General features: G+C 50.8%; 1 protein-coding gene across 1 annotated transcript; it reads left to right on the forward strand.

Moving 5' to 3' along the window:
* The first annotated feature begins 310 nt into the window (after positions 1–310).
* Positions 311–13,645, forward strand: LOC131569152 (uncharacterized). The gene is made up of 5 exons (XM_058821376.1): positions 311–375; positions 4,606–4,824; positions 9,600–9,659; positions 13,119–13,310; positions 13,536–13,645. Exons 1-5 carry the CDS (start codon positions 324–326, stop codon positions 13,643–13,645), a joined length of 633 nt encoding a protein of 210 aa, XP_058677359.1. The 5' UTR covers positions 311–323.
* Positions 13,646–13,680: the final 35 nt, after the last annotated feature.

Below are 13,680 nucleotides of genomic sequence, written 5' to 3' on the forward strand. Positions count from 1 at the left end.
GACAGGGACACCCCTGGGGACACCTTGGGGACAGTGACACCCCGGCCACCCCCCAGCTGGGGACAGTGCCCTGGTGCCACCTCCATTGGGACGAGGGGGAGGGGACACTGAGGCCACCAAGGCCACCACAGGGAGGGGACACCGAGGCCACATCCTGTCCCCCCCCTTGTCCCCTGCGGGCGTTATCAGCGGGGACAGGGCTGGGGACATTGGGGACAGTGGGGACATTGGGGACACTGGGGACACTGTTGGGGACATTGGGGACACTGGGGACATTGGGGACAGTGGGGACACTGTTGGGGACATTGGGGACAGTGGGGACAATGTACGGGAACATGGAGACGGCGCTGGACACGGCCTGGGCAGCCGGGGAAGGTACAGCCACCGATGTCCCCAATGTCACCTCAGTGTCACCTCCCCTGTCCTCGGTGTCACCTCCCTGTCCTGTCCCCTGTGTCACCTCAGTGTCACCTTCCCATCCTCAGTGTCACCTTCCCATCCTTGGTGTCACCTCCCTGTCCTGTCCTTGGTGTCACCTCAGTGTCACCTTCCCATCCTCGGTGTCACCTCCCTGTCCTTGGTGTCACCTCAGTGTCCTGTCCTTGGTGTCACCTCAGTGTCACCTCCCTGTCCTTGGTGTCACCTCCCCATCCTCAATGTCCCCTCAGTGTCACCTCCCTGTCCCCTGTATCACCTCTCTGTCCCCAATGTCCCCTCAGTGTCACCTCCCTGTCCTTGGTGTCACCTCCCTGTCCTGTCCCCTGTGTCACCTCAGTGTCACCTTCCCATCCTCAGTGTCACCTCCCTGTCCTTGGTGTCACCTCCCCATCCTCAATGTCACCTCAGTGTCACCTCCCTGTCCTTGGTGTCACCTCTCTGTCCCCAATGTCACCTCCATGTCCTGCTCCCAGTGTCACCTCCCCTGTCCCCAATGCCACCTCAATGTCACCTCAATGTCCTGTCCTTGGTGTCACCTCAATGTCCTTGGTGTCACCTCCCTGTCCCCAATGTCACCTCAGTGTCACCTCCCTGTCCTCGGTGTCACCTCCATGTCCCATCCCCAGTGTCACCTCAGTGTCACCTTCTGTCCCCAGTGTCACCTCCCTGTCCCCAGTGTCACCTCAATGTCTTTGGTGTCACCTCCCTGTCCTGTCCCCAATGTCACCTCCCCATCCTCAGTGTCACCTCCCTGTCGTCGGTGTCACCTGCTCATCCTCGGTGTCACCTCAATGTCCCCAGTGTCACCTCCCCATCCTTGGTGTCACCTCCTCATTCTCGGTGTCACCTCCCTGTCCTGTCCATGTCACCTCCGTGTCACCTCCCTGTCCTGTCGTCAGTGTCACCTCCCCATCCTTGGTGTCACCTCTCCTGTCCTGTCCCTGGTGTCACCTCAGTGTCCTCAGTGTCACCTCCCTGTCCTGTCCCCTGTGTCACCTCCCTGCCCTTGATGTCACCTCCCTGTCCTGTCCCCAGTGTCACCTCCCTGTCCCTGGTGTCACCTCAGTGTCACCTCCCTGTCCTCGGTGTCACCTGCTCGTCCTCGGTGTCACCTCCATGTCCCCAGTGTCACCTCCCCATCCTTGGTGTCACTTCCCTGTCCCCGGTGTCACCTCCCTGTCCTGTCCCTCAATGTCACCTCCCTGTGCTGTCCCCAATGTCACCTCGGTGTCACCTCCCTGTTCTTGGTGTCACCTCCCTGTCCCACCCCCAGCGTCACTTCAGTGTCACCTCCCCTGTCCCCAATGCCACCTCAATGTCACCTCAATGTCCTGTCCTTGGTGTCACCTCAATGTCCTTGGTGTCACCTCCCTGTCCCCAATGTCACCTCCCCTGTCCTCGATGTCACCTCCCTGTGTTGTCCCCAATGTCACCTCAATGTCCCCAATGTCACCTCGGTGTCACCTCCCTGTGTTGTCCCCAATGTCACCTCAATGTCCCAAGTGTCACCTCAATGTCCCCAATGTCACCTCAGTGTCACCTCCCTGTGTTGTCCCCAATGCCACCTCAATGTCCCCAATGTCACCTCGATGTCACCTCCCTGTGTTGTCCCCAATGCCACCTCAATGTCCCAAGTGTCACCTCCTCATCCTCGGCGTCACCTCCCTGTCCTGTCCTCAGTGTCACCTCCCTGTCTTTGGTGTCACCTCCCTGTGCTGTCCTCAGTGTCACCTCAGTGTCACCTCCCTGTCCTGTCCTCGGTGTCACCTCAATGTCATCTTCTGTCCCTGGTGTCACCTCCATGTCCCCAATGTCACCTCAATGTCCCCAATGTCACCTCAACATCACCTCCCCATCCCCAATGTCACCTCAGTGTCACCTCCCTGTCCTCGGTGTCACCTCCCCTATCCTCTCCCCAATGTCACCTTGGTGTCACCTCCCTGTCCTCGGTGTCACCTCCCTGCCTTTGATGTCACCTCTCTGTCCCGTCCCCGATGTCACCTCCCCGTCCCTGATGTCACCTCCCTTGTCCTGTCCCCAATGTCACCTCAGTGTCACCTCCATGTCCTCGGTGTCACCTCCCCGTCCCCAATGTCACCTCTCTGTCCTATCCTTCAGTGTCACCTCCCTGTCCCCAATGTCACCTCAGTGTCACCTCCATGTCCTCGGTGTCACCTCCCTGTCCCGTCCCCAATGTCACCTCAGTGTCACCTCAATGTCACGTCCCTGTCCTCGGTGTCACCTCCCTGTCCTGTCCCCAATGTCACCTCCCTGTCCTCAGTGCCACCTCCCTGTCCCGTCCCCCAGTGCCACCTCAATGTCACCTCAATGTCACCTCCATGTCCTCAGTGCCACCTCCAGGTCCTGTCCCCAATGTCACCTCAGTGTCACCTCAATGTCACCTCCCTGTCCCCAGTGCCACCTCCCTGTCCCGTCCCCCAGTGTCACCTCAATGTCACCTCCCTGTCCTCGATGTCACCTCCCCGTCCCAGGTGACCAAAAGGTGTCCCCAGGGTGGGTGGTGGCACCTGGCAGCTGTCCCCAACCCCGTTTAGATGTCCCCAAGTGCCACCAGAACTGTCCCCAACCCTTCTAGATGTCCCCAAACCTGTCCCCATGTGCCCCCAGCGCTGTCCCCAAGTGCCACCACCACTGTCCCCAACCCCTTTAGATGTCCCCAAACTTGTCCCCAACTCCTCCAGAGGTTCCCAAACCTGTCCCCAACCCCTTCAGATGTCCCCAGGTGCCACCACCACTGTCCCCAACCCCTCCAGATGTCCCCAAAGCTGTCCCCAACCCCTCCAGATGTCCCCAAAGATGTCCCCAAGTGCCACCAGAGCTGTCCCCAAGCCCTTCAAATGTCCCCAGGTGCCACCACCACTGTCCCCAACCCCTCCAGATGTCCCCAAAGCTGTCCCCAACCCCTTCAGATGTCCCCAAGGATGTCCCCAAGCCCTTCAGGTGCCACCACCACTGTCCCCAACCCCTTTTAGGTGTCCCCAGTGCTGTCCCCAAGTGCCACCAGAGTTGTCCCCAACCCCTTTTAGATGTCCCCAACCCCTTTTAGGTGTCCCCAAACCTGTCCCCAACCCCTCCAAATGTCCCCAAACTTGTCCCCAGCCCCTTTAGCCTCCCCCCAGCTGTCCCCAAGTGCCACCAGCTCTGTCCCCAACCCCTTTAGATGTCCCCAGGTGCCACCAGAGGTGTCCCCAACCCCTCCAGATGTCCCCAAGGATGTCCCCAAGTGCCACCAGCGCTGTCCCCAACCCCTTTAGATGTCCCCAAGTGCCACCAGCTCTGTCCCCAACCCCTCCAAATGTCCCCAGGTGCCACCAGAGGTGTCCCCAACCCCTCCAGATGTCCCCAAGGGTGTCCCCAACTCCTCCAAATCTCCTCACTTGCCACCAGCTCTGTCCCCAACCCCTCCAGATGTCCCCAAGCTTGTCGCCAACCCCTCCAGATGTCCCCAGGTGCCACCAGAGGTGTCCCCAACCCCTCCAGATGTCCCCAACCCCTTTAGATGTCCCCAAGTGCCACCAGCTCTGTCCCCAACCCCTCCAGATGTCCCCAGGTGCCACCAGAGGTGTCCCCAACCCCTCCAGATGTCCCCAACCCCTTTAGATGTCCCCCAACCTGTCCCCAGACGTCCCCAGCGCTGTCCCCAAGTGCCAGCAGCTCTGTCCCCAACCCCTTTAGATGTCCCCAAGTGCCACCAACTCTGTCCCCACCCCCTTTAGATGTCCCCAAGTGCCACCAGCTCTGTCCCCAACCCCTCCAGATGTCCCCAGGTGCCACCAGAGGTGTCCCCAACCCCTCCAGATGTCCCCAGCTCTGTCCCTAACCCCTTTAGATGTCCCCCAACCTGTCCCCAGATGTCCCCAGCGCTGTCCCCAAGTGCCACCAGCTCTGTCCCCAACCCCTCCAGATGTCCCCAAGTGCCACCAGCTCTGTCCCCAACCCCTCCAGATGTCCCCAGGTGCCACCAGAGGTGTCCCCAACCCCTCCAGATGTCCCCAAGCTTGTCTCCAACCCCTTTAGATGTCCCCAGCGCTGTCCCCAAGTGCCACCAGCTCCGTCCCCAACCCCCTTTAGATGTCCCCAACCCCTCCGGACGTCCCCAGCGCTGTCCCCAAGTGCCACCCCGAGTGTCCCCGGTGTCCCCCCCAGGCTGTCCCCATCCCCCCCCCGACGAGGACCCCTACGAGCCCCTGGACCCCTCCCCCACCGCGGGACCCCCCAAGGGCCGCCCCTCCCCCACCGCGGGGACAGCGGCGACCTCGGGGACAGCGCGGGTGGCACCGAGGGTGGCCCTGGTGGCCCTGGTGGCCCTGGTGGCCCTGGCGGTGACGCTGCTGCTGCTGCTGGGGACGCTCGGGGCGCGGCGCAGTGAGTGCGGCCTCGGCCGTTTGGGCAAATTTGGGGATTTTGGGATTTTTTCTTAAATTTTTTGGGAATTTTTTAGGAAATTTTGGGGATTTTGGGGGGGATTTTTTCGGGATTTATTTAGGAATTTTTTGGAAATTTTGAATTTTTTTTTTTTTTGAATTTTTGGGAATTTTTTTTCAGAATTTTGTAGGGAAATTTTGGGATTTTTTTCAGAATTTTGTAGGGAAATTTTGGGAGTTTTTGGGGATTTTTTTTCAGAATTTTGTAGGGAAATTTTGGGGATTTTTTTTCAGAATTTTGTAGGGAAATTTTGGGAATTTTGGGGATTTTTTTCAGAATTTTGTAGGGAAATTTTGGGAGTTTTTGGGGATTTTTTTCAGAATTTTGTAGGGAAATTTTGGGGATTTTTTTTCAGAATTGTGCAGGGAAATTTTGGGAATTTTTGGGGATTTTTTTTCAGAATTTTGTAGGGAAATTTTGGGGATTTTTTTTCAGAATTGTGCAGGGAAATTTTGGGGATTTTTTTCAGAATTATGCAGGGAAATTTTGGGAATTTTTGGGGATTTTTTTCAGAATTTTGTAGGGAAATTCTGGGAATTTTTGGGATTTTTTTTTCAGAATTTTGTAAGGAAATTTTTGGAATTTTGGGGATTTTTTTTAGAATTGTGCAGGGAAATTTTGGGAAATTTTGGGGATTTTTTTCAGAATTTTGTAGGGAAATTTGGGAATTTTTGGGGATTTTTTTTCAGAATTTTGTAGGGGAATTTTGGGGGATTTTTTTTCAGAATTTTTAGGGAAATTTTGGGATTTCTTTGGGGATTTTGGGGAATTTTTTCGGGATTTATTTGGGAATTTTTTGGAAATTTTGAAGTTTTTTTTTTTCTTTTTTGGGGATTTTTGGGGATTTTTTTTCAGAATTTTGAAAGGAAATTTTGGGAATTTTTGGGGATTTTTTTTTTCGGAATTTTTGGGGATTTTTTTCAGAAATTTGTAGGGAAATTTTGGGGATTTTTTTCAGAATTTTTTGGGGAAATTTTGGGAATTTTTGGGGATTTTTTTTCAGAATTTTGTAGAGAAATTTTGGGGATTTTTTTCAGAAATTTTGTAGGGAAATTTTGGGAAATTTTGGGGATGTTTTTTCAGAATTTTGTAGGGAAATTTTGGGGATATTTTTCAGAAATTTTTAGGGAAATTTTGGGATTTCTTTGGGGATTTTTTTTCAGAATTTTGTAGGGAAATTTTGGGAATTTTTGGGGATTTTTTTTCAGAATTTTTTGGGGAAATTTTGGGAATTTTTGGAGATTTTTTTTCATAATTTTGTAGGGAAATTTTGGGGATTTTTTTTCAGAATTGTGCAGGGAATTTTTGGGAAATTTTGGGGATTTTTTTTTCAGAATTGTGCAGGGAAATTTTGGGAATTTTTGGGGATTTTTTTTCAGAATTGTGCAGGGAAATTTTGGGGATTTTTTTCAGAAATTTTGTAGGGAAATTTTGGGAAATTTTGGGGATGTTTTTTCAGAATTTTGTAGGGAAATTTTGGGGATATTTTTCAGAAATTTTTAGGGAAATTTTGGGATTTCTTTGGGGATTTTTTTTCAGAATTTTGTAGGGAAATTTTGGGAATTTTTGGGGATTTTTTTTCAGAATTTTTTGGGGAAATTTTGGGAATTTTTGGAGATTTTTTTTCATAATTTTGTAGGGAAATTTTGGGGATTTTTTTTCAGAATTGTGCAGGGAATTTTTGGGAAATTTTGGGGATTTTTTTTTCAGAATTGTGCAGGGAAATTTTGGGAAATTTTGGGGATTTTTTTTCAGAATTGTGCAGGGAAATTTTGGGGATTTTTGGGATTTTTTTTTCAGAATTTTGTAAGGAAATTTTTGGAATTTTGGGGATTTTTATTCAGAATTGTGTAGGGAAATTTTAGGATTTCTTTGGGGATTTGGGGGGAATTTTTGGGGAAATTTTGGGAATTTTTGGGGATTTTTTTCAGAATTTTGTAGGGAAATTCTGGGAATTTTTGGGATTTTTTTTTCAGAATTTTGTAAGGAAATTTTTGGAATTTTGGGGATTTTTATTCAGAATTGTGTAGGGAAATTTTAGGATTTCTTTGGGGATTTTGGGGGAATTTTTGGGGAAATTTTGGGAATTTTTGGGGAATTTTTTTCAGAATTTTGTAGGGAAATTTTTGGAATTTTTGGGGAATTTTTTTCAGAATTTTGTAGGGAAATTTTGGGAATTTTTGGAGATTTTTTTTCATAATTTTGTAGGGAAATTTTGGGGATTTTTTTTTTTAGAATTGTGCAGGGAAATTTTGGGAAATTTTGTGGATTTTTTTCAGAATTTTGTAGGGAAATTTGGGAATTTTTGGGGATTTTTTTTCAGAATTTTGTAGGGGAATTTTGGGGGATTTTTTTTCAGAATTTTTAGGGAAATTTTGGGATTTCTTTGGGGATTTTGGGGAATTTTTTCGGGATTTATTTGGGAATTTTTTGGAAATTTTGAAGTTTTTTTTTTTCTTTTTTGGGGATTTTTGGGGATTTTTTTTTCAGAATTTTGAAAGGAAATTTTGGGAATTTTTGGGGATTTTTTTTTTCGGAATTTTTGGGGATTTTTTTCAGAAATTTGTAGGGAAATTTTGGGGATTTTTTTCAGAATTTTTTGGGGAAATTTTGGGAATTTTTGGGGATTTTTTTTCAGAATTTTGTAGAGAAATTTTGGGGATTTTTTTCAGAAATTTTGTAGGGAAATTTTGGGAAATTTTGGGGATGTTTTTTCAGAATTTTGTAGGGAAATTTTGGGGATATTTTTCAGAAATTTTTAGGGAAATTTTGGGATTTCTTTGGGGATTTTTTTTCAGAATTTTGTAGGGAAATTTTGGGAATTTTTGGGGATTTTTTTTCAGAATTTTTTGGGGAAATTTTGGGAATTTTTGGAGATTTTTTTTCATAATTTTGTAGGGAAATTTTGGGGATTTTTTTTCAGAATTGTGCAGGGAATTTTTGGGAAATTTTGGGGATTTTTTTTTCAGAATTGTGCAGGGAAATTTTGGGAAATTTTGGGGATTTTTTTTCAGAATTGTGCAGGGAAATTTTGGGGATTTTTGGGATTTTTTTTTCAGAATTTTGTAAGGAAATTTTTGGAATTTTGGGGATTTTTATTCAGAATTGTGTAGGGAAATTTTAGGATTTCTTTGGGGATTTGGGGGGAATTTTTGGGGAAATTTTGGGAATTTTTGGGGAATTTTTTTCAGAATTTTGTAGGGAAATTTTGGGAATTTTTGGGATTTTTTTTTTCAGAATTTTGTAAGGAAATTTTTGGAATTTTGGGGATTTTTATTCAGAATTGTGTAGGGAAATTTTAGGATTTCTTTGGGGATTTTGGGGGAATTTTTGGGGAATTTTTTTCAGAATTTTGTAGGGAAATTTTGGGAATTTTGAGGGATTCTTTTCAGAATTTTGTAGGGAAATTTTGGGATTTCTTTGGGGATTTTTTTTTCAGAATTTTGTAGGGAAATTTTGGGATTTCTTTGGGGATATTTTTCAGAATTTTGTAGGGAAATTTTGGGAATTTTTGGGGATTTTTTTCAGAATTTTGGGGGAAATTTGGGGATTTCTTTGGGGATTTTTTTTCAGAATTTTGTAGGGAAATTTTGGGATTTATTTGGGGATTTTGGGGGAATTTTTGGGGGATTTTGTTGAGACCACTTTTATTTTGGGGGGAATTTTGGGGATTATTTTTGGAATTTTTAAGGGAAGTGTTGGTGTTTTTTTGGAATTTTTGGGTTTTTTGGGGATGGATTTTTGGGATGATTTTGGGGATTTTTCTGGCAGGTTGGTGGGGCATTTTTAGGGAAATTTTGGGGTATTTTTGAGGAATTCTTTAAGAACTTTTTGAGGATTTTTTGGGAATTTTATAGGGAAATTTGGGGGATTTTAGCGGAATTTGGTGGGATCATTTTAGGATTTTTTAAAATATATTTTTGGGATTTTGGGGGGATTTTTCAGGGGGAATTTTGCTGTTTAGGGGATTTGGGGATTTTTGTGGGGATTTTTGTGGGGATTTTGAGGGGGATTTGGGAAGATTTTGAGGGGGGGATTTTGGGGGTTGAATTTGGGGGGATTTTTCGAGAGGTTTTGTGGTTTTGGGGTCGTTTTGTGGGGGCTTTTTGGGGTATTTTGCATCTCCTTTGGCGTTCTTTTGGGGGGATTTTTGGGGATTATTTTTGGAATTTTTAAGGGAAGTGTTGGTGTTTTTTTGGAATTTTTGGAATTTTTGGGGATGGTTTTTTTGGGATGATTTTGGGGATTTTGGGGGATTTTTCTGGCAGGTTTGGGGGGCATTTTTAGGGAAATTTTGGGGTATTTTTGAGGAATTTTTTTGAGGATTTTTTGGGAATTTTATAGGGAAATTTTTGGGGATTTTAGTGGAATTTGGTGGGATCATTTTAGGATTTTTTAAAATATATTTTTGGGATTTTGGGGGGATTTTTCAGGGGGAATTTTGCTGTTTAGGGGATTTGGGGATTTTCGTGGGGATTTTGAGGGGGATTTGGGGGGATTTGGGAAGATTTTGAGGGGGGGATTTTGGGGGTTGAATTTGGGGGGATTTTTCGAGAGGTTTTGTGGTTTTGGGGTCGTTTTGGGGGCGCTTTTTGGGGGCATTTTGCCTCTGTTTTGGCGTTCTTTGGGGGATCTGGGGCAATTTGGGGACATTTTGGGGGTTTGGGGCAATGTCCCCAAAATGTCCCCTCGGTGTCCCCTCGGTGTCCCCTCAGTCTCTGACCTGGAGGCCGCCCTGGAGGCCGAGAAGGCGAAGGAGCCGCCACCAACGGCGGGTGGGTGTCACCTGTCATTGTCACTGTCACTGTCACTGTCACTGTCACTGTCACTGTGTCACCTGTCCTTGTCACCTGTCCTTGTCACTGTCACTGTCACCTGTCATTGTCACTGTCACTGTCACTGTCACTGTGTCACCTGTCACTGTCACCTGTCCTTGTCACTGTCACTGTCACCTGTCATTGTCATTGTCACTGTCACTGTCACTGTCACCTGTCACTGTCACCTGTCCTTGTCACTGTCACTGTCACCTGTCACTGTCACTGTCACTGTGTCACCTGTCCTTGTCACTGTCACCTGTCATTGTCACTGTCACTGTCACTGTGTCACCTGTCACCTGTCTCTGTCACCTGTCCTTGTCACTGTCACTGTCACCTGTCATTGTCATTGTCACTGTCACTGTCACCTGTCACTGTCACTGTCACTGTGTCACCTGTCCTTGTCACCTGTCCTTGTCACTGTCACTGTCACCTGTCATTGTCACTGTCACTGTCACTGTCACTGTGTCACCTGTCACTGTCACCTGTCCTTGTCACTGTCACTGTCACCTGTCATTGTCATTGTCACTGTCACTGTCACTGTCACCTGTCACTGTCACCTGTCCTTGTCACTGTCACTGTCACCTGTCACTGTCACTGTCACTGTGTCACCTGTCCTTGTCACTGTCACCTGTCATTGTCACTGTCACTGTCACTGTGTCACCTGTCACCTGTCTCTGTCACCTGTCCTTGTCACTGTCACTGTCACCTGTCATTGTCATTGTCACTGTCACTGTCACCTGTCACTGTCACTGTCACTGTGTCACCTGTCCTTGTCGCTGTCACTGTCACTGTCACCTGTCCCTGTCACCTGTCACCTCACCTGTCACCTGTCCTTGTCACTGTCACTGCCATTGTCACCTGTCACTGTCACTGTCACCTGTCCCTGTGTCACCTGTCCCAGTGTCACCTGTCCTTGTCACTGTCACTGTCACTGTTCACCTGTCCTTGTCGCTGTCCTTGTCACTGTCACTGTCACCTGTCCTTGTCACCTGTCACCTGTCACCTGTCACCTGTCCCTGTGTCACCTGTCCCTGTCACCTGTCCTTGTCACTGTCACTGTCACTGTCACCTGTCACTGTCACCTGTCCCTGTGTCACCTGTCCCTGTCACCTGTCCCTGTCACCTGTCCCCTCCCAGTGTCACCTGTCCCTGGTCACCTGTCCCTTCCTGGTGTCACCTGTCCCTGGGTGTCACCTGTCCTTGTCACTGTCACCTGTCCCCTCCCAGTGTCACCTCCCTGCCCCCAATGTCCCCCTGTCCCCGTGTCCCCTCCCGCCATTGTCCCCTCCCCGCTCTGCGCCGAGCCCTGGGACCGTCCCTGGTGGCCACCGAGCAGCTCCTGGTGGCCACCACCGTGTCCCCAACCCTTCCTGTGTCCCTGTCCCCCCAGTGTCCCCCCATTGTCCCCTCATTGTCCCCCCAATGTCCCCCCATTGTCCCCTCAGTGTCCCCTCAGTGTCCCCCCATTGTCCCCCCAGTGTCCCCTCAGTGTCTCCTCAGTGTCCCCTCATTGTCCCCTCAACGTCCCCGCAGTGTCCCCTCAGTGTCCCCCCATTGTCCCCTCAGTGTCCCCCCATTGTCCCCTCATTGTCCCCTCATTGTCCCCCCCATTGTCCCTTCAGTGTCCCCCCAATGTCCCCCCCATTGTCCCCTCAGTGTCCCCCCATTGTCCCCTCAGTGTCCCCACAGTGTCCCCTCATTGTCCCCTCATTGTCCCCCCCATTGTCCCTTCAGTGTCCCCCCAATGTCCCCCCCATTGTCCCCTCAGTGTCCCCCCATTGTCCCCTCAGTGTCCCCCCATTGTCCCCTCATTGTCCCCTCATTGTCCCCCCCATTGTCCCTTCAGTGTCCCCCCAATGTCCCCCCCATTGTCCCCTCAGTGTCCCCCCATTGTCCCCTCAGTGTCCCCACAGTGTCCCCTCCCTGTCCCCTCATTGTCCCCCCATTGTCCCCTCAGTGTCCCCTCATTGTCCCCTCATTGTCTTCTCATTATCCCCTCCCTGTCCCCCCATTGTCCCCTCATTGTGCCCCCAGTGCCCCTCAGTGTCCCCCCATTGTCCCCTCAGTCCCCTCAGTGTCCCCTCAGTGTCTTCTCATTGTCCCCTCAGTGTCCCCTCATTGTCCCCCCATTGTCCCCTCAGTGTCCCCTCTGTGTCCCCCCAGTGTCCCCCCATTGTCCCCTCATTGTCCCCCCATTGTCCCCTCAGTGTCCCCCCATTGTCCCCTCAGTGTCCCCTCATTGTCCCCCCATTGTCCCCTCAGTGTCCCCTCAGTGTCCCCCCAGTGTCCCCTCTGTGTCCCCTCATTGTCCCCTCAGTGTCCCCTCAGTGTCTCCTCAGTGTCCCCTCAGTGTCTCCTCAGTGTCCCCTCAGTGTCCCCTCAGTGTCCCCCCAGTGTCCATCTCCTCCCGTGTCAACACCAAGTTCTGGTGACCACCGGACATGTCCCAGTGGCCACCACGTGTCCCCCTGTCCCCACAGTGTCCGGCTCCTTCCTGCTCTACATTGGCCACTACATGGTGGCCACTGGGCAGTTCCTGGTGGCCACCACCGTGTCCCCAACCCCTCCTGTGTCCCTGTCCCCTCATTGTCCCCTCAGTGTCCATCTCCTCCCTGCTCTACACTGAGCTCCATGACCAACTCCTGGTGGCCACCAACCAACTCCTGGTGGCCACCGGTCATGTCCTGCTGACCATGGCCAACTCCTGATGGCCACCAACCAACTCCTGGTGGCCACCAACCAACTCCTGGTGTCCATCGGTCATCTCCTGGTGACCACCAACCAACTCCTGATGACCACCAACCAAATCCTGGTGACCACCAACCAAATCCTGGTGGCCACCAACCAAATCCTGGTGACCATGGTCATCTCCTGATGGCCACCAACCAACTCCTGATGGCCACCAACCAACTCCTGGTGACCACCAACCAAATCCTGGTGACCATGGTCATCTCCTGATGGCCACCAACCAGCTCCTGGTGGCCACCAACCAACTCCTGATGACCACCAACCAACTCCTGGTGGCCACCAACCAACTCCTGGTGACCATGGCCATCTCCTGACGGCCACCAACCAACTCCTGGTGGCCACCAACCAAATCCTGGTGACCACCAACCAACTCCTGGTGGCCACCAACCAACTCCTGGTGACCATGGCCATCTCCTGACGGCCACCAACCAACTCCTGGTGGCCACCAACCAAATCCTGGTGACCACCAACCAACTCCTGATGGCCACCAACCAACTCCTGGTGGCCACCAACCAACTCCTGGTGGCCACCAACCAACTCCTGGTGGCCACCAACCAAATCCTGGTGACCATGGCCAACTGCTGATGGCCACCAACCAACTCCTGGTGGCCACCAACCAACACCTGGTGGCCATGGCCATCTCCTGACGGCCACCTCGTGTCCCCGCAGCGTCCCCCTGGTTCCTGCTCTACAACCAGCACCACTCCGGCTGCGTGGTGGCCTCGGGCCAGTGGCTGTCGCTGTCCCTCTGCGACCCCTCGTCTCCGTGGCAGCGCTGGCAGTGGCTGCCCGGGGGTCTCCTGCGCCACGCGGGCTCGGGGCTCTGCGCGGGCGCCACCCGGGACGTCCCCAAGCCCTCCTGTGTCCCCTCAGTGTCCCCTCAGTGTCCGGTTCTTCCTGCTCTACACCAAGCCCCAAATCCTGGTGGCCACCACCCTTGTGTCCTCAGTGTCCCCCTGTCCCCACAGCGTCCGGCTCCTTCCTGCTCTGCATTGGCCACTACATGGTGGCCACTGGGCAGTTCCTGGTGGCCACCACCGTGTCCCCAACCCCTCCTGTGTCCCTGTCCCCTCATTGTCCCCTCAGTGTCCATCTCCTCCCTGCTCTACACTGAGCTCCATGACCAACTCCTGGTGGCCACCAACCAACTCCTGGTGGCCACCGGTCATGTCCTGCTGACCATGGCCAACTCCTGATGGCCACCAACCAACTCCTGGTGGCCACCAACCAA

Source organism: Ammospiza caudacuta, chromosome 29, assembly GCF_027887145.1.
Source record: "Ammospiza caudacuta isolate bAmmCau1 chromosome 29, bAmmCau1.pri, whole genome shotgun sequence".
NCBI classification, from domain to species: domain Eukaryota; kingdom Metazoa; phylum Chordata; class Aves; order Passeriformes; family Passerellidae; genus Ammospiza; species Ammospiza caudacuta.

What these genes read in the sequence shown, in the direction of transcription:
- LOC131569152 (XM_058821376.1), top strand. Translation starts at nt 324, where the DNA reads ATGTACGGGAACATGGAGACGGCGCTGGACACGGCCTGGGCAGCCGGG. An exon ending in GGCCTGGGCAGCCGGGGAAG is followed by an intron (nt 376 to 4,605) that starts GTACAGCCACCG and finishes TGTCCCCCCCAG; the next exon opens with GCTGTCCCCATCCCCCCCCC. An exon ending in GGAGCCGCCACCAACGGCGG is followed by an intron (nt 9,660 to 13,118) that starts GTGGGTGTCACC and finishes GTGTCCCCGCAG; the next exon opens with CGTCCCCCTGGTTCCTGCTC.